The sequence below is a fragment of the Ochotona princeps genome, chromosome 1 (genome assembly GCF_030435755.1).
Source record: "Ochotona princeps isolate mOchPri1 chromosome 1, mOchPri1.hap1, whole genome shotgun sequence".
In the NCBI taxonomy this organism is placed as follows: Eukaryota; Metazoa; Chordata; class Mammalia; order Lagomorpha; family Ochotonidae; genus Ochotona; species Ochotona princeps.
In genome coordinates, this window is record NC_080832.1 from 60,932,396 (window position 1) to 60,956,178 (window position 23,783).

The window sequence follows — 23,783 nt, forward strand, 5'->3', positions numbered from 1 at the left end:
AGCGCAGCGCCAGCTGTTGCAGTCACTTGGGCAGTGAATCATCAGACAGAAGATCTTCCTCTCTGTCTCTCCTCCTCTCTGTATATCTGCCTTTCCAATAAAAATAAAATAAATCTTTAAAATATATATTATATCTATAAATAGTATATATATATATATATATATATATATAGTACTTTTTCTGCGAAGGGATTCATGTGAAATTAATCTCATTTGGCACTGACTTTCATTGCAAAGCCAGGAAAGATTTTCTTGAACAAAAATGGCCATTAGATAATAATGAACTCATACTGAAGAACTGAGAGAGTCTTTATATTAGAATATTTAATTTTGATTAAATATTAATATTTAAAGTATGAGCATAATTTAAATACTATGCTTAAAAGTTTTTGAACAGTTAATGTTTAAAAACCATCAGTAAATTAATATTTTGTTTCTGTATATTTATCTAGTGAACAACCTATTAAAAAAAGAAATATAAGAATATGATATTTGTACCCTTAAGAAGTGTGAAACAGGGCTGGATTTAGCCATACAGGTTTGGCAGTTAGTCACTGCTGGGTCAGTAAGCTGATGCCCAACAGTTTAAACAGACAAGATGAGAGACAAAGGTGTTGTGTTTCTTTTGGACACATATTTATCCATTGATTGATGAAACTTCCAATTTGAAATTATTTAAGCAAAATGGCAAATAAATAAATTTCTTATAAATAATAGATAATTAAGAAGTATAGTCATTTAGAATTTTAATTATGTACAATGTCCACTAAATGCCAATGTGCCTTTACTTCAAATTCCAGCATTTACAGGAAATGCCACACCAGAAGTTTTCATTGATAAAAGGAAAATTGATGTCTTTCCAGGAAAAACAGCTCTTATTTTTTGAGTACTTAAGAAACATGAGTAAAGGGGATAGATAAAATATTATACTTTACTATCAGAACTCCTTAATTTTTAAAATAGATTTCTCTCTTTCTTACTCTCTGCAGATCCCACCTTGCTTAGAGAACACAAGAGCTAGAAAATAAATTAATCAAGCAAAATGTTGGGTAGAAGGATGTCTGAAGACCTTTTGGTTTTGATTTCAAATAGCCTGGGAGTTGTCAACAACAAGTGAGCACTCTGAGTTTGTAAAAAACAATTTGATTAAGCACTAAGAAAAGTAATCTGTAACCAAATAGACCGTAATACCAAGTGCTAGCTGTGTGATAACTAGCCCGAAGCCCGTTTATTAGAGTGTCTGCTTACTAAAACTTAGGGAGTCAGATTCCTATAGAATTACTGAAGTTTGAAATTAAGAGGTTAATAAAAAGTGCTATACACATTCATTAGGAAAATTTTGTCTACGTCGTAAGTAAATATTTCCAATAATACATGTGACCCACAAATCTGTTTATTCCAAAGATACAATCTATACTTTAAATTTATATAAATGTTTAAAACTTTTATGTTATCATAAAAGAAAATTTTCTCCTGTTATCTTCAATTATTATAATTATGGAAACATAAGAAATTATTACAATTTTGTGTATGTTCCCAAACTCTCTTAAACACAAATTTTGGACTAACTTCAATAAAGTGAGAATTGAAATAAAGTAATTATCTTGGCTATATCAAACAGCTATGTTTCTTATTTTTAACATAACATGAGGTGACTGTGCATAATTTTTTCATATGAAATCTCAGCGAGTTCACCCAAATGTGTGTCGATGTTTTGCATGAAAATGGCTCTTTCACTAAGTTTTTTTTGTAACGCATAAAAGGCAGTTTATTCAGGTTAACCTGGGTGTCCCAGCCATCCCCCCAGCCCAGCAGGGCTCACGGTGGGGGAGAGGGGGAGGGCAGCTGCAGCTGAAGCTGCAACAGGAACAGCAGGGCAGAAAAAAAGAGCTCACTAAGTTTTTTCAATCATTTTGGCATCAAATTCCACCATAGCAGAAACACAGCTAACATGTACATGATTATTGAAGGGCAGAATGACAGAGACAAAGAGAGACACTGTCATCTGTTTCTTTCTCCAGTGCCGCTGAATGCTGGGGCTGGTCCAGACTGAAGCCAGGAACCAAGAACTTCATTTACCTCTCCCGCCTGTGTGGCAGGATCTCATACTTGGGGCATCATCCATTGCATCCCTGGTGAGTTACTGAGGAATCAGACTGCGAGCACAGAGGAGCTGGGGCTTGAACCAGGCATGCCAATTTAGGATGCAGGCACCGAAAGTGGTATCATAACCCACTGCATCATCATACCTAGTTTTTCACAATTAAAGATTGTGTCTCTTTTTGTAGTGGCTTATGGAAGATAGGTAGAAACATCATTGTGTTTCTTACCCAGAAACCTTCCTAAACTCTTTTTTTAGATATGTAATGTCATTGTCATATAATGAAATATTTTTTTTCTTATTGATCCTCACATACACTATTTCATTTTCCCCCATCAGGCTACAAAAGCACAGTATTGGAGAGAAGTTGCACATTTTGTAAGCTAAGTGTTCACTACTTCACTATTAAATACATTTAGTTAAGCAAATTCTTAGGCCACTATGTTTTTATCCTAAGTGGTTTCTGATTTAAAATTAAAGCTGCTTTTTTGCACCAGCTGATAATAGTGATACAACTTTTTCCATGTATTCTTTCATATATTTATTTCTTCATTTTAATTATTTTTCATGGCTTTAGTTTTTATATCATGTATATATAAACATGTACATATATGATATATATATATTTAATATGTGTGCATATATGATATATGTGCATGATATATGATATGTATCATGAAATATCATGTGTGTATATGTGAGGTATTTTATATATATATAGTTTTATATCATTTTTTCATGGCTTTAGCTTTTATAATTGGATCTCCTTTGCAGATAACTTTGCTCAATAATTCCTTAAATATTTCTGGTATAATTATTCTCAAGTATGTCCATGGATTCCAATATCTGAAACCCACACTGCTTTGTTGGTTCTTATTCACACTGAACTTGACTAGCTAACTTACATTTTGAGTACTCTGCTTATGGAAAAATACCCTCAAAAGACATAAGGAATTCAAAAACATTTGCATCTGCATCTGCCATGTTCCTAGAGAGTTTCATGATTCTGGACCACCTTGGATTGCATTCAAGCCTTAGGAGTCTCTGTTCATCTATACTTTGCCTATTCAAGGTGCAGTTCCATCAGAGGGATCTGATGGAGGGAATGATCTCTGGAAGACAAAGCTTCCCAAGGAAGATTCAGTTCTTTTCCTTACCCTCTCTTCTCTATTTCAGAGATAAACAGTTCCCTATGGTTTAGAGGAAGGAAGGGAAAGTGTAGATTTGGCTCATTCTTACCCAAGAATGTAACCTCCTGGCCCCATCTCAGAGGAGGGTCTCTTTTATACAATCCTCATATCACAAGGACCTGGGCTTTGGCTCCGGCCTTAGTGCAGACAGGATTACAGATATTTTGGCATCAGTAAAAGTGCTTTCTGAATAAAGAATGCCTCAAGACTTCAATATTCTGCCTGCCTTTCAAGCTGTCATCCAAAATCCAGGCATGATAGGTCTACTGACTTATCATATCCTGAGTATTTTTAAGTTACTACAAGCACACACACACACATACACATAAATACAACTACACACACACACATAAATACAACTACACACACACACACACATTCTGTCCAGATTGTTTTATTGTTGTCAATGGAAATGTTAAACGCAGTAAAAAAAAAAAAAAAAAACAACAACAAAACTATCACTACCAGAAACTAGACTTAGATGTCATTATCAAAAACATTTTCTATCAAGAGGCTAGGTTGAGCAAATAATTTCACGATTACGTTTGGTTTGGGTTACATGTTTAGTTTCAGATTGATTTATAAACATCTCCCCCCATATACTTCTTCACCCATGATCCTTCCACCAGTTCCAACACTTCTGTTCCCATAACCACCTGTCGGTGAACTAATTGTTCCTCATCTTCTAATATAATCCAACAATCACTTTAAGAAGTTGTATTCCTAAGCAGCCAGAGTTAAGTGTACCCCATGCACTCTGTAGCAGAAAAGACACATTTACCATTCTAATTGCTGTAAGGGTACTAAGCAATATGAGCAGACATGTAGGGCAGGAAGAACAGATTCTGGCTATGAACCATCTGGAGCAGCATGTACTAAGTGAGTATCAGTTATGCTCAAAGCTTTGATCACAAATAACGTGTGATCAAATTCAAACCTACTATGATATTTTGTCATTCTGTTTCATAATTTGCTGTCGGTCTATCTACATTGAAAATCTTGGAGATAATACTCACCCTGCAGACCTATGTTGTATGAAACTTTAAAGCAAGGTAGGCTCTAACAAACATTTTTAAATTAAGCGATGTAAAAACTTATGGGAAAACTATAAAGTAACCTGCTTCCAAACATTTCGCAGCTTTAATCACCGAAAGTCTCATGAAAAAAAATGAACTCATTTCAGTCATTCTGTTGGAACACCTCTTTGGAAGTTTTAAATAAATCCTGGAATGAAAAGTTCGCTTATCAGACCCCCAGCATTATTGATGTCTTCATTCTCCCTTCCGTGATTGGGATTATCTGTTTAACAGGATTGGTTGGGAACATCCTTATTGTACTCACTATCATAAGGTATGGACTCTTTTTCTTCCCATTACTTATGGAATCACATGCTAAACTCCAAAAAATAAACCCATTGCCTTACAGGATTTTGCTTGATGAAGTCATGTTTGGGAAATATTTGCCTAAAATAATTACAGAATATTCCATAGTTGTTTTGTTATGCATTGAGTTTCATGGTAAGATCTGAACTTAGTACACTTTGCTGAGTATGAAAGCTTTTGAGAACAGTAAGTCACAAACAGCTTCCTGATAACTTCACTTTCAAAACTTACAACTCCTGATATTCCATTTCAATTGCGACTCCTTGACTAAGAATCTCTGGGATTGGGAAGTGAGCTTGGGCTGACACTGCAGTGCAAACTACCATTTTATTTCTTAGTAATAAAAGCTATCCTATGAATTTGACTGGTTATCAAGATTCATCTTCACACAGTTAAGCAAGAGGCTGCTTCTGCACCTAAAGATGTAGGGCTTCAGAGATGTTGGCCCCTCCATGAAGACTTTCTGAACTGAGATGTATCTTCCCAGTGTCTCCCACCCATGCCCTGAACCTGCCAGATAATTCAGTCAAGAATGTAAGCGCAACCTGAACAATCAGAACAGACTCTTTTCACGTGGACTCCACAAAATAGATTTAGAATGACTGCACATATTCTGTATCACCACTGACATCTTTCCTATCCTGATTATTTTCACATTTAAATTGTGCTGATTTTAATCAATACAATTTAATTTTCTGTACAGATCTCTTGTAATCCTTGTATCATCAGTCTTAAAATAATTTTTTCTATATTTACATGACACTTCTAAAGGTTAATGGCAGAAATTGCATTAATAGATAACTTCATTCTTATACAAAAATTTGAAATCTATGCATAATGTTTAATAATTTACATTTTTTCATAAATTTTGATAAACTCTTTACATGTATGGATTATAAATTATTTCTTCACCAAAATAAACCTGTCTTTTAATTTCACTTTTCATGAATGTTGGGGTTTTTGTACATATTATAAAAAATGTTCTAGAGTACTACTTAAAATGTATTTGAACATTACATTAAAACAAGCCTTTTACACTTAAAAAAAACAATTGTAAATGAATTGAATCTTCAAAATACTACTAATTTGAGGGTATTCCATTTGAGGGAAGAAGTTCAGAAGAGTAAATAACTTGTCCAGCCCAACTCAGCTGAGTGATAGCTCTCATAAATTAACCCTGGTCTACATTTTTTTTAAAAGGATTTTTTAAAATTTTTGTTTGACAGGTAGGTTTACAAAGAGAAGGAGAGACAGATAGAGACCTTCCATACACTGGTTCACTACCCAAATGGCTACAAAATCCACAGCCAAGCTGATCCAGTCAAGAACCAGGAGCCACGAGCTTCTATGTCTCAAGAACTTGAACCACCTTCTGCTACTTTCCCAGTCTATCATCAGGGACCTGGATTGGAAGGGGAGCAGCAGAGACTAGAACCCATGCCCGCATGTGATGCCAGCACTAAGGTAGAGGATTAACTTGCTCAGCCACTGTGCCAGATTCAACACTGATATTCTCTAATTTCAAATTCCAGGCTCTTTTCTTCCACATTAATGAAAGCAAATGCACGAACAAATTGAAAAGTTGGTTGGTAGATTCAAAAGGTGGATAGAAGAATATTCTCCAGGACTAAATACGAGCAAGAGCAGCTCATACTTGGTCATGGAAATGATACTCACTAATCCTCAGGAAGCTCATAACCAACCGCTTCCCACCAATGGCTTCTCATCAGCCTGCTCCTTTCAGATGCTTTGCTCATTACTTCTGTTAGATGCAGAAAACCAATGATTTTTATATACCATCCATAACATGATATACTCAGGATATTAGAATTTTTAACTAATTCAAGCATTTCATATCATATGCTGTAAACCTACTTTTGAGCATTCATAATTTAAAACTAATTTTTTAAATGCTAGAAACCAGGTTAGATGTTTAACCTACAGTTTCAGATGTTGCTTAGGATACTCAAATACCATATGGAAGTGTTGGACTGAACGCCTAACTATGGCTTCTGAGTCCAGCTTCCTGTTAGTGTAGAAAGCAGAAGTTATGGCTTAAATAGTTGAATTCCTGTGACTGTGTGGTAGACCTGGATTGAATTCCTAATTCCAGTCCCAGCTGTTGCAGAATTTGGAAAGTGAACCATTGGAAGAGAGTGTTTTGTCTCTCTCTTTCCCTCCCTCCTTCAAATAAGTAAGTAAATGACTTAAGAGTGCTGGAATCAATAGTTCTCAGGGTGTATTAGTAGAATCTATGATATGCCCAGCACTGTGTTAGGTAAATATCAAAGAATATAATACCATTCCCTGACTTTAAAATCATCATGATATAGTGGAGAACATAAGAATAATGGAATAATTTGAAAAATGGTATGGGACATTAATAACAAGTTAGGTGGTAAAAGACTAATCAAATGATGAATTCCAGGAAGGAAAAAGGGAAGTAACCAATTGTTATCAGGAAGTCTCGAGAAAACAATAATATTGAGCAGAAAAGTTATAGTAAAAAAAAACACAGAAATGCTCCGAATTCACCTATTGGGAGGTTGTACTTGGTACCTTCTGTTTTTCCCTCTTAGCACAAGGTGCAGGAAGAAAGGAAGGAGATGGTTTCACAGACATCACGAGGCTCCCTGCTGAGAGCAGTAGCCACAGTGGGATTACCACCATGAGTGGGGGCTGCAAGAGGGGATCCATGGGAGAGATGTTGTCACTGTTTATGACTTCTGCTTTCCTGTTCTCCAGTTTCCCATGATTGCTGCCTATGAGGCAAAACTCTCAGCAGCAAGGTGACCGGGGTGCTAGGAACAAAGCTCAGGAAGGGTGAGAAACAGATTTAAGAACTGTTTGTGAAAGACCAGGACATAGCCTGCATGCATTTGCTATCATGCTTTATCAATATTTTTTAGTCCATAACGTGAACTGTTACTTGTGTCTGTAAAAGTTAAAAAGAAAAAATAAAGAATAAAGTGAAAATGTAGTCACATTATTACTACCACTACATGAATAGTCATTATCATAAAAACATACTGTTTATTCCTGCATAATTTTAAGCAAATGTTTAAATAAATCTGGGGTCATGATACATATATAAGTGATACTCCTTTTGAAATTTAATATATTAAGTATTTTCTCATTTTACTAAAATATTCTTCCAAATTGTTGCTTATAACACCTCTATCATTGTCTTTGTGGAATTCTGGAGTACTCTAACTTATTTTTAATCATTCCTCAATTTCATTAATATTAGATATGGCCATTTTAATCACATGGAAAACATACTGGCCCAAATTATTATTGGTCTGTTTTTTATTTTAAATATTTAAGTCATGAGAAATGACAATCTAATGAAGTGAGCAGAAAATCTGAAGACAAATTATATCTTTAAGAAGAATGTCAGTTGTAAGTTAGAAAGCAAAAGATTTAATTATTTTTATTTCTGTGATGTCACTTAAAATAGATAAAGCAATAAAATAAATAATGGGTTATTTGCATTGCCCTTGGCCATTATCTGCTGCCTTGGTGAGTGCATTCTCAGATTTCATCTCCCTGGATCATTCTGATAGGAGCCGCCAGCCTGGGGCACAGAACCAACCTGCTTTATTAGTGCCATCCACATGACCGGAATACAGTTCTTGATGGACTCTGTGGTAGTCACTCCCTAACACAGTGTGTGTGCCAAGGCCTGGGTAAAATATGTTTTCACCAAGCCTGAAGTTTCACATGAAGATGTAACAGCTTAGAAATGAAGTTCATAGTGTAGAATTTGCAGCCAATGAAAGAAAAATGTTCACAGTCGATTCCAAACAATAGAACAGTAACACAGACCTGGTATAAACCAGCAACTGTGGCATCAGCTTAGAGCTCGCGCTGATGAGTTCTTTGAATATTCATTTGTCCCTAGTTCAGATGCTATTCCTGCCAAGTGACTTCCTTGACAGTCTTCAGCGGAAAGGATAACAGGTCCTTTGTGCTACCGTGCTTGTCTCTAGTTTTCTCTTAGCAAATGTAGCTGTACATGTCTATACTGTAAGTAAACTCTTTGAGGACAGGGGTCAGAGGTTATTGAGCTTTGCAGCCCCAAAGTACAAATGTGCCTTACGAAGAACAGATCGTCAAAAAGTTTGTTTGAACTTATATTTTTATTTGAAAATCAGAATTACAGAGAGAAAGAGACCTTACATCTATGAAGGGGCCCAAAGTCTTAGCCCATATTTCACTGCTTTTCCTAGGCGGTAAGTTGAGAGCGGATGGGAAGAAGAGCAGCTAGGACTCAATTTGGCAGTTGTATGGCATGCCAGTTTGATAGGGTGTAGTTCTAGCCACTATGCAACAATACCTGCCCCTAAAACCTACCTTTTAATTATGCATTTCTACAAACTTTTTGAGACCCCCCTGGTATAACTGGTGCTTAATAAAATGCTTAGTAAAAGCATCTTCCAGATAAAGGTGATCCTTATGTATTATTGGATATCAGCACCTTGAAGATAGGGATCAACTGAATTTTAAACTTAGATTCCTGCTCTCAGAAAATTCCTTCACCAACAGATAAGAATATCACATCATGATAGCATTGCATTCACTACTCCTAGCAGTAAACATGAACTCATTCACTCATTTCAGATTCTTCTCCTTACTCTCTAGCTTTCAAGGTTTTCATAGTAGTCTTAATAAAGTTAAATTTTTCTGGAATATCTCTAATGGTCGAAACCTTAAGGTAGCTAAAACTACAGTGGGGAAAAATGCATTGTACAATGGAAACCATTTATTTTCGTTTTTCAGGTGTTTTGGGTCCTAGGAATGAGTTGTTTCCTCAGTGTGCTTAAAGTTAGTGTAATTTATTGCTGTGGAGAAAACTGCCCCAAAGCTTACTGGCTTGAAGCAATAAACATTTACGATCTCACACAGTTTGTGGGGGGTCAGGAATCCAAGAGCAGTTTAGCTGGTCTGTGGTGACTTGGAGGCTCTCATAAATTTCAGTCAAGTCATTCTCCTGGGCTAGAATCCTCTGAAGGCTCGGGTGGGGCTTCTGGCTGTACTGCAAGGTGTTGGCTAATCAACCAACAATCATTAGCAGGAGGCTCACTTTCTCTCCATGTGGAGCTCTCTGTGATGTTGCTCGAGTGTCTTCATAACATGGTAGCTGGCTTCCAAGGTAAAGGCAGCTCCAAAAATGAGCAAAGAGAAAGCCCCACAAAGCCCATGTGTCTTCATTTAAAATAACTACACACTGTCACTGCTACCGTATTCTACTTGTTAGAAGCAAGTTGTTGAATTCAACATTCAGAGAGAAAACTGGATTCAACCAATTGAAAGGAATATCAGTGAATCCGTGAACATATTTTGAAGCAACCACAGTTAAATCGTTCAAGATTGTGCCTTTCTCTGTGCATTTGTATGGGTTTTCCCTTAACTTGTAAAATTTATCAAAATTTTATGACAGTTGGCATATATTGAAGAGGGTGCTTGCTTTTGATATCACTCCTCAGTTTGTCTCCATTTCTTTCAGATCTAGGAAAAAAACAATCCCTGACATTTATATCTGCAACCTGGCTGTGGCTGATTTGGTCCACATCATTGGAATGCCTTTTCTTATCCATCAGTGGGCCCAGGGAGGAGAGTGGGTTTTTGGAGGCCTTCTCTGCACTGTTATCACATCCCTTGATACCTGCAACCAATTTGCCTGTAGTGCCATCATGACTGTAATGAGCATAGATAGGTAAGTGAAGACACTGAAACATCTTAATTCAGAATCTCCTATGTTCCCCTATGTTCTTTCAACTGCAACACTCTCAGAGTTGGATTACAATAACAAAGCTTTGCTTCCTTTGCTTGTTTTATTGTACTTCAGTATACTACATGATTCATATAAAACACATTATGCAAAAATGCATGTGCACATAGTTATTTGTCTTAGTGTTCCCTGCTCCTCTTCAGTTAATCCCAGAGTCTTTGTCCACTGATACATCCCCCCAAAATGTTGATGACTGAATAAGTATCTGCCTTGAAGGATGCATTAAACCTCCTAGTCCATTAGGACTTCTTCCTGAGCTCTGTATCATTCACCTTTGCAAGTGGTCATTTGAGTGAGGAAGTGACAAAAAGTTCTTCAGGCAAACGGTGGAATAGCAAGGTTCATATAAATCATTCACTTTGGCAGAAATGAGCAATATTGGTAACATTTTATCCTTTGATTTCATCCAGGACTAGCTTCTTCCCCAGCAGTAATCCTGACCACAATTCTGAATGCAGGTGCAATGTGTAGAATTAGGAGCAGCTAAAATCCCTTGCTAGAATCCTCTCCCTGTTTGCCCAAAGGCCCCTTAGCCAAGTGTAAAACATTCTGCTTCTCAAGGTGCTGGAGTAAAAGGTACCCAAATCCTTGTTAGTGGAAGTGCGAACTAGAACAACTGCTATAAAGGACAATATGAAGATTCCTCAGATACCTGAAAATAGATCTACCCCAGCCCCAGTCATTTAACTCCTGGGAATTTAGCCAAACAAAGTGAAATTTGCATATGAGAGATTTATCAGTACCCTCATGTTTACCTCAGCTCAATTTACAAAAGCAAAAATATGGAATCAGTGCAGATGCCCCTGAATGATGATGGGACAAAGAAAATGTGGTGAACATGCCACATAAGGAATACTATTCAGCCAGAAAAAGAATGAAATCTTGTCTTTTGCAGCTAAGCAGATCCAATCGGAAAGCATTATGTTTCATGAAATAAGCCAGTCCCTAAAAGACAAATATCACAGATTTTCCCTAATCCATGATAACTAACCCAGAAGGACCAAAAAAAAAAATCTATTTGAGTAAGATTGACATTCTGGAACTTGACTATTGCTACTTACAAGCTTTGTCTACACCCCTGAGGAATAGTGGGAGTTTTCTTCTACTTTCTATATGTTGATATTCTTATCTAATGAACTTCAGACCTGTGACTGTGACATGAAATGCAAATATACCATTGCAAATATTAGGGGGAAAAGAAACAAGGAAGAAGGACAGTGTGTTAGGAATGCTGGTAAGAGGTGGTAGAGTGGGAAGTATCACTATGCTACTAAATCTGTATCATGAAATGCCTGAAAGTTGTTCACTTTATATAAACTGTTTTTTAAAATATCAAACTGATCAAACACCAGCAACTACAAAAATCCTGCCCCTTGTGCAAAATTAAAGAGGACAAGGAATTTTTCATTGTTCTGAGAGGAAAGTGATCATTAAAAACCTTCTCTTTTTTTTTTTTCATTTAATTTCTACCAATTTGCATCCCCCAGAAAAACTGTCCTTTCTCAAATATGTTCTTTTAAACACCAGCTCTCACTTTCATCCTTTAACTTTCAGTTACCTCTAAAAATATATGCTTGGATTTGCTCCAGGACAAAGTATATTTGATGTGTCAGGATTTCAAGTTTGATTGATGATCATCCTTTTTCTCTGAATCTAAAATGAAAAGGAAAAAAAAGAAAGAAAGAAAAAGAAAAGCCCTGCTCCTCAATGAAACAACTCCATTTCTTCCCTTTGGATTCTGGCCTGGAGTCCCAGAGGATTTTGCATTAATTTGCATCATGCTGGTTCAGTCTCTCTGTGGCTCTGTAAACTGAACAGTACAAAATCCAAGGACATGCTGGTAAAGCCAGATGAGCTTGTGTCTAATGTTCCTGCATCCCTCCTACTGGGGAATCTCAGCTCAGCCCCCACACTGTCCTTCATCGTCTACATCACAAAGTCCTAAGGGGACAGAGAGAAAAGGCAAAGTTTTCTAGAGCCTCCATTGCAGGAAGCACTTTTGTAAAGAAAAGAGTTTGCAGTGTAGCATTTTACCATTATCAGTATGTTTGGGGCAGTGACAGCTATTTCTGTGAGTGGTTTATTCAGACTTGCAGGGTCAAGAGTTGTTTTCTCTACAGGTACCAGCCAGCTCTTTAAAAATATAACTTTCTTTTGCCCTGATAGAGCTGTGCTTCAAGGAAGATAATAATACTAATAATTTACTCTTGCTACGAACCTTTCATCCTTGGAGCTCAGTGCTTTTATTGATTGTTTCCAAACCCTTCTTAACTGGCTTTGCAGGTACTTGGCCCTCGTCCAACCATTTCGACTGATGAGTTGGAGAACAAGGTGCAAGACCATTCGCATCAATTTGGGCCTTTGGGCAGCTTCCTTTATTCTGGCATTGCCTGTCTGGGTCTACTCGAAAGTCATCAAATTTAAAGACGGCGTTGAGAGTTGTGCTTTTGATTTAACATCCCCTGACGATGTACTCTGGTAAGTTGTTAAAACTTAAGAAAAATAGAGTTGAATTAAGTTGTGAGGTACTTCATCCTCCTTGTCCACACATGGGCAGCCTCCTGGAGGGTCCTTGGAGAGTCTCTTCCTACTCATCTCCTTGCTTCGTTTTCTCCTGTATACGCAACCCATGTGATAGCTTGATTTTTAAGGAGACAATAATCTTTTGAAAAAGATTTTGAATTTGATCATGTAACCTCAGTGGGTACAAATATACTTAAATATGAATTTTAAAGATCCATGCCAGACAGACCAGGCTAGAGTGCAGCAATTTGGCAAGGAGCATTTCCAAAAGATTTTAAGAGTTACCCAGATTCAAATTTCAACGATTTTCCATTGTAGTCCACTTGAATTGTGATAAATCCTTCCCCCAGATACTTACTAGTTCCAACACCCAACCCCAGACTATGAATATTACCTTAATTGAAAGTAAATCCTTTCAAATCTCATGTTTACAAAGGTCTATGTGAGTGACAGTGTTGGCTGAGGCAGCCTTAACAGAGCATTGTCATTGGAATAGACTGTAAACAGCAGAACCCTACTTCTTGTTCTCCTGGAGGCTAGAAGAACAAGATCCTGGTGTCAATGTTACTGCAAAAATGGTGTAGAGATGAAGACTGCCTTGGTTCTGGTCTCACCTGAAGGATTTTCCATACAGACGTCAACATGAACAAAAGCAAGATTTCTCAAGTCAGAAATTGCCACAACAGTCAGGTGGGGAACCTTTAAAACACAATGATCTGAAAACCTGATCAGGCTGGAAACCTAGAGGAATAAGGATGGTACTATTGATCTTGCCAATGACAGCTTTGGAGTAAAAGCAAGCATTCCACACTCTTAAATAGATGTCACTACTTCATTGCTATTGTCATTGATAAACCTGGAAACTGGCATTTGGAAGAATCAAGCATCCTATACACTTTCAGAACATCTAGCACCTTTTTCATTCCAACAGGGACCTGACCTTGTCTACAGATTCACTTAACTCCTTGCATCAACATGATTGTGGTTCAGGTCCCCTTGTGGGTTTCATAGCTGCCAAAGTCTCCTGCACCTTCATGTAGCAGGGAACCAAGAGACAGGAAACAAGCTCTTTAATTATCTTTTTATAATGGTCTTAATTCCATTAATTAATTCCCAAGACACTACCCGCCCAGCCACATGCATGCATACACACACACAGCCTAATATCGCATTGAGTGTTAGAATTTCAAGTACGGTGCTAGTGTTGTGTCACAGTGGGATAAGTTGTCACCTATAATGTCATCAAGCTGCTGCCTACAACGTCAGCATCCCAGAAGGGTGGCAGTTTAAGTCCCAGCTGCTACACTTTCAATCTAGAACCCTGTTAATGTCCTGAAAAGGCAGAAAAAGATGGCCTAAGTACCTTGGCCCCAGTAATCGTGTAGGATATCTGGATGAAGTTCTTGGATCCTAGATACAGTTTGGCACAGCCCATGGCATTGCAGCCATTTAAGAAGTGAATTAGTAATTGGAAAAGCTGCCTGTCTGTCTCTGACTTTCTCTTTCTTTCTCTCTCTAATTCTCAAGTAAGTAAGTAGCTCTTTAAAAAGAATTTTAAAAAAATGAAGCATTCCAAAAGATTCATGGAGGCTGGAATTTTAAAAGATTTCAAATACAAATTAGGGAATTATACAATGAGGGTTTTACAAAGATGAAGTACATAATAGTACAACAAAGCTAGGACTGGTTATTCTTACACATGCATCAACTATGCTCATAGACAGCATCATCAACCAAATGACAGGTGAAATGGCACTTACAGATTAAAAGCCCCAACCTAACTGGGAGCTGAGCATTGAAGTTCAAATGCTGCTGTCTTCTGACTTCAGCCTGCATTTTAGAAACAGCAAAGGCTAGCTGTGAGCATGGACAACAGCTTTTGTAGTTGCTACATTGAATTGGTTATCTTAAAAATATTCTGAGGTTGCAGCATCTGTGACTCCTACTAGCATCAAGTCCTTAGAGTGAACTGACTCTGGAACTACTCTGTTGCATTTGGAGCCCTTCTCATCCTAGGTGTACCACCCTGTCAACCTGTGTTCATTTCCTTTCACTGAGACCAAGATTCTGCCAGGAAATAAGACACCCAGTACCTGTGGAAGAATGGAGGGGACTCACCTTAGTTCTCCCTGGAGCAGAATGAAGGAAAGGCCAACTGATTTCCCACAAGATCTCCATGCCCTGGAGCCTAGAGTATGCACATGGGTTCTGGTACAAGCATCAATTGCTTGCCTGATTCAAATGATACATCTGCCACTTACTGAGTAACCTTGGGCAAGTCACACAAGTCTTCTGTGCTTCAGTTTTTTCCTCTGTAACATAAGGATACTAATCCTATATTCATGGGGTTGCACAGATTCAGTGGGTTAAAATAGGCAAAGCTATGCAACAGTTACTACCTACTACTGCTTGCTATTATTAATAACACTAATGATAATAAGAGTAAGAACCCTCTCCTCCTCTGCACTCAATATAGTTGCTTGGAAAGTAAAGTGACAAACCTATTGCTAGTTAAAATTGGTGCGAGAAAGTACCCAAAGACCCTTAGCTTTTACTCAAGGACTTTAACCTTAAACCCTGAAAAATTAAAAAAAAAATCCTACCTCATAAACTGTAGAAACTGGTTCTTTAAAGACAGGCTATAACAGTGATATTCTATCTCTCTTTCTCTCTCCTCCCTTGTTCTCTCCCTCTCTCTCCTCTCTTTCTCCTCACTTTACAGGTATACACTTTATTTAACAATAACAACATTTTTCTTCCCTTTACCATTGATTTTGGTGTGCTATATTTTAATTTTACGCTATACTTGGGAGATGTATCAACAGAATAAGGATGCCAAATGGTAAGTGTGTGCCTTATTTTGCTGAATTTCTTAACTGTTCTGATATCCTAACACATCCACAAGAGAAACTGAAGCAATGATTACCTGAAATATATCCCCACTTAGATCCTTGGGCATTGCTATGCCTATAAAAAAGATATTTTCTGAAAATAGGATGTATTCCCAGACAGTTATTTGAAGATCTGTCAGTGACATACCGAAGTTACTGATCAGTGATTTCACTAAAATGTAAGCAAAGCATAATATTCTATTTACATAGAATTTGTGCGTTATCGACTGTGTTGTTTAAATTTTTAGAGTTGTATACATATGCAAATATAGATTTTTGTGTATAACTTTTCAATTTTTTTTTAATTTAGAGGAGAAGGGTCTCCTTAATGTTACAGGGAAACTAATTAGGAATAAACAAAACCAAAAACTGACTTAAAATAGATAAACTTAGGAAGTATCTTTAAAGCTCTTGTCCCTAAGACTTCATGAACAATTTATAGTATAATTAACTTGAAATTATGCATACTAAGGTTTTTCAAATGAATATATAAACTAATTATATAACACTTTGTGCAAAAAATAAGTCATTATTAAACTTCATCTTTTGAATAGATTTTCATGTTTCCTTTGGAAGGCAGGTTGCTAGGTTTCTCTGAACACCATCTGCAACATTGTAAAGAACAAAAAAATGAATATATGTGACAAATGAAGTCGCTGTTAATCAAAGTCTGTGGCAAATCCTGGAACCAAAAGCTTAATTCATCTATCAGCTCCCAACATTTCTTTCCACCTAACTTCATGAAATTCATTAGCAGTCCTACATTAGTAAAGGGTAAGGTGCTTAGGAAGGGAAAGGGCAACAGCCACAGTTATAGCAACACATTAGTTTCAAAACATATAAAAGCAAATTGGTGAGAAAGTAACTTTCCTCCTAACATTTTCCTTTGAAATGCCAAGAGCATCTTACAAAACAAAGCTGCTGCCATCCAGGAATGCTTTAAAATGCAAGAAGTCAATGGCACCTGCTCTGATAAACTGCAGAGGAATCACTGTCTTAAGGGGATCTTCACTCCTATGCTTTTTTGTTATTATCAGGGCCACTTCCACCATGTGCCAGGGAAACATTTTAAAATGTCTAAATATGACTTAATATGAGAATATCTGGAAATTTCCAATGATTTTTTGATGCTTTAATCTACCTTCAAATTATATAAAAGTACAAAGAGAGTAGCGTTCTTCCACTATCAAATATCATAATGCCTTATTGTGATGCATATGTTTCTCCATTAAAATATTCTTTCTGTTCCAAAGTTCAATCCAGGTTAATACTTTCATTTATGTGTCAGGTCTCTACTCTGGTTTGTGACATTGTCTTACTCTATCTTGTTTGGTATGATTTCTATAGCCTTAGGAAGCACTGGCCGTCTACCCTATAGAATGTGCTCCAATAGGTTTTCTTTATACTGTAACATCATAAGATCATAGTTATACATTCTTGGGGGAAAAAATCTTCTTATCACAGTGTACTAAATTTCGCACAATAACAACCTGACATCATTACTGATCTTGGCCTTGGTCACTTAGGTAGATAATGTTTTCAGGTTTCTCCATTGTTGAACTTTTCTCCTACTTTTCTTTGCAGTTGAGTCTGTAAGTAAAGCCCATACTCAATGGAGAAGAGAGAAGGCTGGAATTAGGCTCCTTCTCCTGGAAAGTGGGTGTCTGAATATGTTCAAAGGAGAAAACTGAATAAGCTTTGTATTTCACTAAAAGGCCACTGTTAGGTTGTCAAAAAAAATCTGCAAAATGGTTGTCCCATAATTTCCATGGTTTCTCATGTTCTATCTGAATGTTTCCTTTGCAGCTATAATTCCAGTGTGCCAAAGCAGAGAGTGATGAAACTGACAAAGATGGTCCTAGTGCTGGTGGCAGTCTTCATCCTCAGTGCTGCCCCGTATCACGTGATACAGTTGGTAAACTTGCAGATGGAGCAGCCCACACTGGCCTTCTATGTGGGCTATTACCTCTCCATCTGTCTCAGCTATGCCAGCAGCAGCATTAATCCTTTCCTCTACATTTTGTTGAGTGGAAATTTCCGAAAACGTTTGCCTCAACTACAAAGGAAGTTAAATGATAAGGAAATCAACAATTTGGATGACACCCTGAAATCAAGCTTTTAGAATAGTGCACGAAATGCTGAGAGTTGAACAGCCAGGTTTTCTGTGTTACTAGTGTTTCCAGAAAAGGCAGCTGAACCAGTATGTCTCTACTCATTGTTGTTGTGCAGATATGATTTTTTGAAGACTAAGACCAAGAATGTAATCATTCAAACGCAATGAATTTAATATGTTAACCCCACCAACAAATAAATGTTGGCCTCTGTTGGATGTGGGGAATAGATTCGTCTCTGATCTCTAAGTTCTGTGATTCTGTACGCTATTTCAGCATTTATTGATAATCTCTGATAAAATAACCATCACCTCAATACTTACTAAGGAGCCTGAACTTGCCCTCCACACTGTGGTTTCATGGTACCAATGCTGCCTTTGATATTTCTGGGGCGGTAACATCTTACAGTGAGTTCTGATATCTGGTCATTCATATTTACAAAACAATCAGTTTTATGTGTGCAATCTAAGTCCTTATATAGCCAAGTCCTACCTTTCACGACAACAGCTAGCATTTACTGCATATCTGCAATGTATAAGACTACTTGTAGCAAGCTATGAGGTTATCATTGCTCCTGCTGTTTTCCAGGGCTCAGAGAGGTGATCACATAGTTCTAATGTTGCACAGGTAAGTGAGAGCTGACTGAAATCCTGGTCTGCCTGTTTGTCTTTCCTACTGTACACCTTGGCGGTCAGGACTAAACACTGGAAAGAGACATTAAATTTGATCTCCTTTGCTTTCTTCTACAGTCCCACAGGAAAAGAACTGAAACCTAAAAGCAATGAGTTGGTGGTTCAGCAACATTCTTTTGGATTTAGTTTTGTTTTCATACTTTCTATCTAAAATATAATGTCATTTTAATCTTAGTGCTTCACTTAAGAGCATTAAATATCATTAAGAAACTTTAAGTTGTGCTGTAAGTTTATTCAAGAACAATAGAAGCCAGGAGCTTCAGCCAGGTCACTCAAATGGGTACAGTGGCCTATGAATTTGGTCCATCCTTCACTGCTTTCCCCAGCCAATAATAGGGAGCTGGATCAGAAGTAGAGCAGTCTGGACTCAAACCCAAGATCATGGAGGAGGTGCAGTTGGAGGGTCTACTCACTATATAACAATGCTGGCTCTAATGTGTTTTCTATTTTTACCCATCATTTTCATACATATTTACTTTCAAGTCAAACTAGTAATGATCAATTCTACTAGTAATGATCAATGTCCAGTAACACTTGAATATTCATCATCAGGTATAATCATAACTGTGTCTCTTCTCTATGTTTACTCAATTTCAGGTCCCCATTTGAACTCCGATCACCAATTAATATAAATAAATGAATAAAAGTAATTTACTTCTGGCTTCTAGATTTTATTTTTCATAATAAAGGATGTTTTATGTTTTAATTTATTTTTTTACCTGAGAGACAGGAAGACATAAGACAGACCAGAAGAGAGCACCCAACCACTGGTGCACTCTAGTAGTGCTTACAAAGGACAGGGCTGGCACCAAACCCATTCCCCACCAAGGTCTTCAGTATGAAGTGTTTCCTACTTTCTCACTATAAATAGCTTTTGTTGAACTAACATTAAAGATATCTAAACGTGACCAAAAGTATGAAATCAATCATTATCATACCAGATTCTCAATAGTCTAAGCAACCATATTATGCTTTAAGTCCCAAAACTTGGTGTTTGCTCTGGGTTGTAATCTCAGAAGGTCATGAAACTTGCAGCCACTTGGATGGAATATCTTCTTCTCTGTCTCTCCTTCTCTCTGTAAATCTGAGTTTCCAATAAAAATAAATAAATAAATAAATAAATCTTTTTAGAAATCTAGTTAATTCCATAAGATGCATCCTCTTCAACTAAAATTAGGGCACCAGACTTTATGCTGAGAAAGCATCAAATTGTCCCATTTGTCCTTGTAGCTCAGAAGTAGCTGTTGTCTATTCAAAAAATGAAGCTTAATTGCTATCCGACTTTCTGGTATTTCTAGATTCATTGTTTAATCTGTATTTATAAAACATTCCATTTCCAAAGCACTGTGTAAGGCTTATATAAGAATGGTTGCATTTTGTTTTATTTTGTTTTGTTATGAAGTTTATTTAGAAGAGGCAGAAATCAGAGAAACATATTCAAGGATAGAATGGACAGAAAAGGGAAACATGAGAGAGACATATTTCTACTTATATCTTGTATCCACAGGGAGGGAGTGCCCCTCCTCACTGCCTGTCTTCTCCCGTGCCTGACAAGGGCAGTGGTTACATGATGCCATGCCCAAGCTCTAGGTGAGGAGGAGTACAACCTGGAGAAAGGGTCATGTGATTGACAAGTAAGCAGACTGTATTACTTATGGTGGGAGACACTTGGCTTTCAATTTGTGAGTTTAAGCTTACTACCTGCCTGCCCCCACTTTTTTTCTCTCTTGAGATTTTGGGTCCCTATTCTTAAGGGTTTCTGAAGGATGTGGTTTTATCTCATCTTCAGTATCTACTTCCTGCTGATTGGGGGTGTAAGCCTTGAATGTGCCAGGTTCAGAAATCTTTCCCTATCTCATGATGGATCCTCATGATCCATAGAAAGTGTAGGTAGTGCCAATGGCTGTGTCCCCCACATCATCATCACCATTCCAAGAAGTCACCAGCCTTTTTCTGTCATTTGAAGCAGCTTCCAAGTACCTCAGCTTGTCCATTGGGCAGGCTGATTTATCCTTCATGTATGCCTGGGCTTGATTCTCTCCCTTGCAAAAGAGTCAGCCATCTCCCATGGCAGGTGTTTCAGTGCTAAGGCACACACCCAGTCTCTGGTCCTCGAGATACATCTAGCAGTGACAGTACATGAAAGCCCAGGCAGGGTTTCTTGACAATGCTTAACTATATCTGTAGAGGTACCCCTTCACACCCTTGACCTAGCGTGGGTTTAACCAACTAGAACCTGTCAGGTCCCTTCCCAGCTTTACCCAGAACAATGCAGCCTGCCCAGGACACATCATGTGCCCAACCTGCCAAAGGCCATCAGTGTCTCACCCTCTCCAGTCTCAAGTCCCTGGCCAAGCTCAGTGGTGCACTGTGGTGCAGCCAGCCTAGGGCCCTATCATTTGAACCCTATTCTGCCATTCACACACAGGCATTTTATCAGTGAAAATTTTTTAAAAGGTGTTCCAACATTATGCATATCAAAACACAAAACTCCAGAATATTTAGTTTGAAAATCTGATTAGCTTTTATTTACAGAACTGAAATGATCAGACAATAGCTCCCACCCTAAAATAGAATAAGTATTCCAAAGAGCTAAGTAGAAAGACATTAGCTTTATAGGCACAGTAGGGTTGAGGAAAATAAGTACCAAAAAACTTGTTTTGATTGAAATTTCTGTTTTTTTAGAAAAACTGGCTCATTTCAAAGCTGCAGTTAACTTTGTGGCATTAGCATGAGAACCTTCCTTCTGCTCTGGTCTGTTCTGCCTGGGCTGGTGCAGAAAACTCATCCAAAACAACGATTTTCTGTAAACTTTTCTTCCCATAAACTTTGCTTAACACTCCATTTCAAGAACTGAAAATCCAATGAACTATATTTTATCTCTACCTACTTAGGTATAAAAGAAAATAATCTACAGCATTCTCTCAGTTCTACCATGTTGAACATCACTAACCAGGAAACTTCATATCAAATCCATAGTGAGCTATCACCTCATTCTGAAAAGTGAAATTATCAAAAACATAAAAATGTGCAAAAAATGGAAACTTTTCTCACTGTTGTTGGGAATGTAAATTAGTATAGCCATTGTGGAAAACAGCATGAATGTAATGTAATTGCAATTAGCAGAGACTGAAGAATGATGTGGCGAGAAAGAAATTTTCAAGTATGTATTTATGTACTTTTATTGACTTGGCGTGGTAGCTTAGAGGCTAAATCCTCACCTTGCATGCACCAGGATATGATATGGGTTCCAATTTGTATCCTGGCTGCTCCACTTCCCATCTAGTTCCTGTTTGTGGTCTGAGACAGCAGTTGAGGACAGCCCAAAAATATCAGTAGAGGATGGGATCCTGCCCTCACATGGGAGAACCAGAAGAAGCTTCAGGCTCCTGGCTTCAGATCAGCTCAGCTCTGGCCCTTGTGGTCACTTGAAGAGTGAACCAGTGGATAGAACATCTTTCTTTCTGTATCTCCTTCTCACTATAGATACACCTTTCCAATAAAAACAGATCTTTTTAGTACTCATATCTAGTAGTTTATGAAGGGATTTGATAAAGATATCAAATCCCTAAATCTAAACACAGGAATGAATCAGGCCTGGCACAATGACCCAGGGGCTAAATCTCACCTTGCATGCACCAAGATTCCATATGGGCATCCATTTGTGTCTCAGCTGCCCCCCTTTCCCATCTAGTTCCCTGCTTGTGGCCTGGGAAAGCAGTAGAAAATGGCCCAAAGCCTTGGGACCCTGAAACCATGTGGTAGACCTGGAAGAAGCTCCTTGCTGGTTTTGGTTCAGCTGAGCTCCGGCATTGCGAGCACTTTGGGAGTGGACCAGAGGAGGGAAGATCTTTCTCTTTGTCTCTCCTTCCTTCTATAAATCTACCTTTCCAAGAAAATTAAACAATTTTTTAGAAAGTAATACTGTTTTAAAAATCAAATCCTATCAAATAGCCAAAATTGACTAAGCATTTCAGAGAGTACTTTTTTCCAGACACAAAGTTAAAAACACAGTGAGCAATTTTGAAATAAATGTATTTCCTTGCAAGACTGGCATAAAAACCACCTTTACAACTAAAAAACTTGACATTGCATCCTGAAAATAAAGCCCTTGGCTACTTAGGAATGAAAAGTTCCTAAGCTGGCTTCATTGGATCAGTATAAGGAATATGATTCTATTTCAAAAATGCCCTCTCCTGTCAAATCCTGTGTAAAAGTATAAAATAACCTCTACTTAAAATGCCATAAAGAGGGGGGAGGGTTTTGGGAGGGGCGGGGGGAATCCCAGTGCATTAAAAAATGTATCACATAATGCAATGTAATTAGTTTTTAAAAAAAGGAAATGCAATAAAAATATATGTTAAAAAATAAACTAAATATTTTACGAAAAAGCAAAAAAAATGCCATAAAGAAGCATTTCTAAGATTCTACATGGATTTATTTTTACGAATACATTTTGGTTCTGGTAGTTCACTCACTATAATGTGTTCTTATTTTAAGACTGAACAATTTGTTATTTCTCTGAAAAACATTCAAGATAAATACCTATCTTATTCTTGCTCATCTGTTAGTTCCCAAGCAATTGGCAAAATTATTTCCAGGAATAAGAAACAAGAAATTAGTCCCTTCTCAGTTTTCAATGTTGTATAGAAAGCTCTGCAGCTCCTGGCACATCAGTAGACTTGGTACAAGTGCTTGTTTTGTCAATTTTTAGACGTAAGACCTTCGTGCAACCATTAGTTAAACAACTTTACAGATTAGAAAACTGGAGCTCAAAGAGGGTAAAGTGAAAAATCAAAATCTCATTTTTTATTGCCAAAACAAGGGCTTCATTTTGAAGCTCCTGATTCTGTTTTCCTATTTCCTCCATATTGTTTACTTTCAAAGAAGAGTAGGAGATTGTGGATTCTGTGCCAAGAAACAAAGACTGTAAATTCTATTAGATGCCCTGAAGCATTTTGATGAAGGCAAGATAATAATCAGATCTGTGTTGTTGCAAATGGTTGACACCAGAGCATGTGACAGAGAGAATGAGATGAATCCAAGTTTACAAAGTGAGTAGGAAGTTATCACAATGGTCCTGGGCAGGCATCTAGGGG

The 23,783-nt window shown here is 37.5% G+C and overlaps 1 protein-coding gene across 1 annotated transcript; it reads left to right on the plus strand.

The window, feature by feature from the left end:
- Positions 1-4,459: 4,459 nt before the first annotated feature.
- MCHR2 (melanin concentrating hormone receptor 2) lies at positions 4,460-18,003 on the plus strand. The gene is made up of 5 exons (XM_004580357.3): positions 4,460-4,641; positions 10,183-10,392; positions 12,751-12,945; positions 15,713-15,832; positions 17,688-18,003. Exons 1-5 carry the CDS (start codon positions 4,460-4,462, stop codon positions 18,001-18,003), a joined length of 1,023 nt encoding a protein of 340 aa, XP_004580414.2.
- Positions 18,004-23,783: the final 5,780 nt, after the last annotated feature.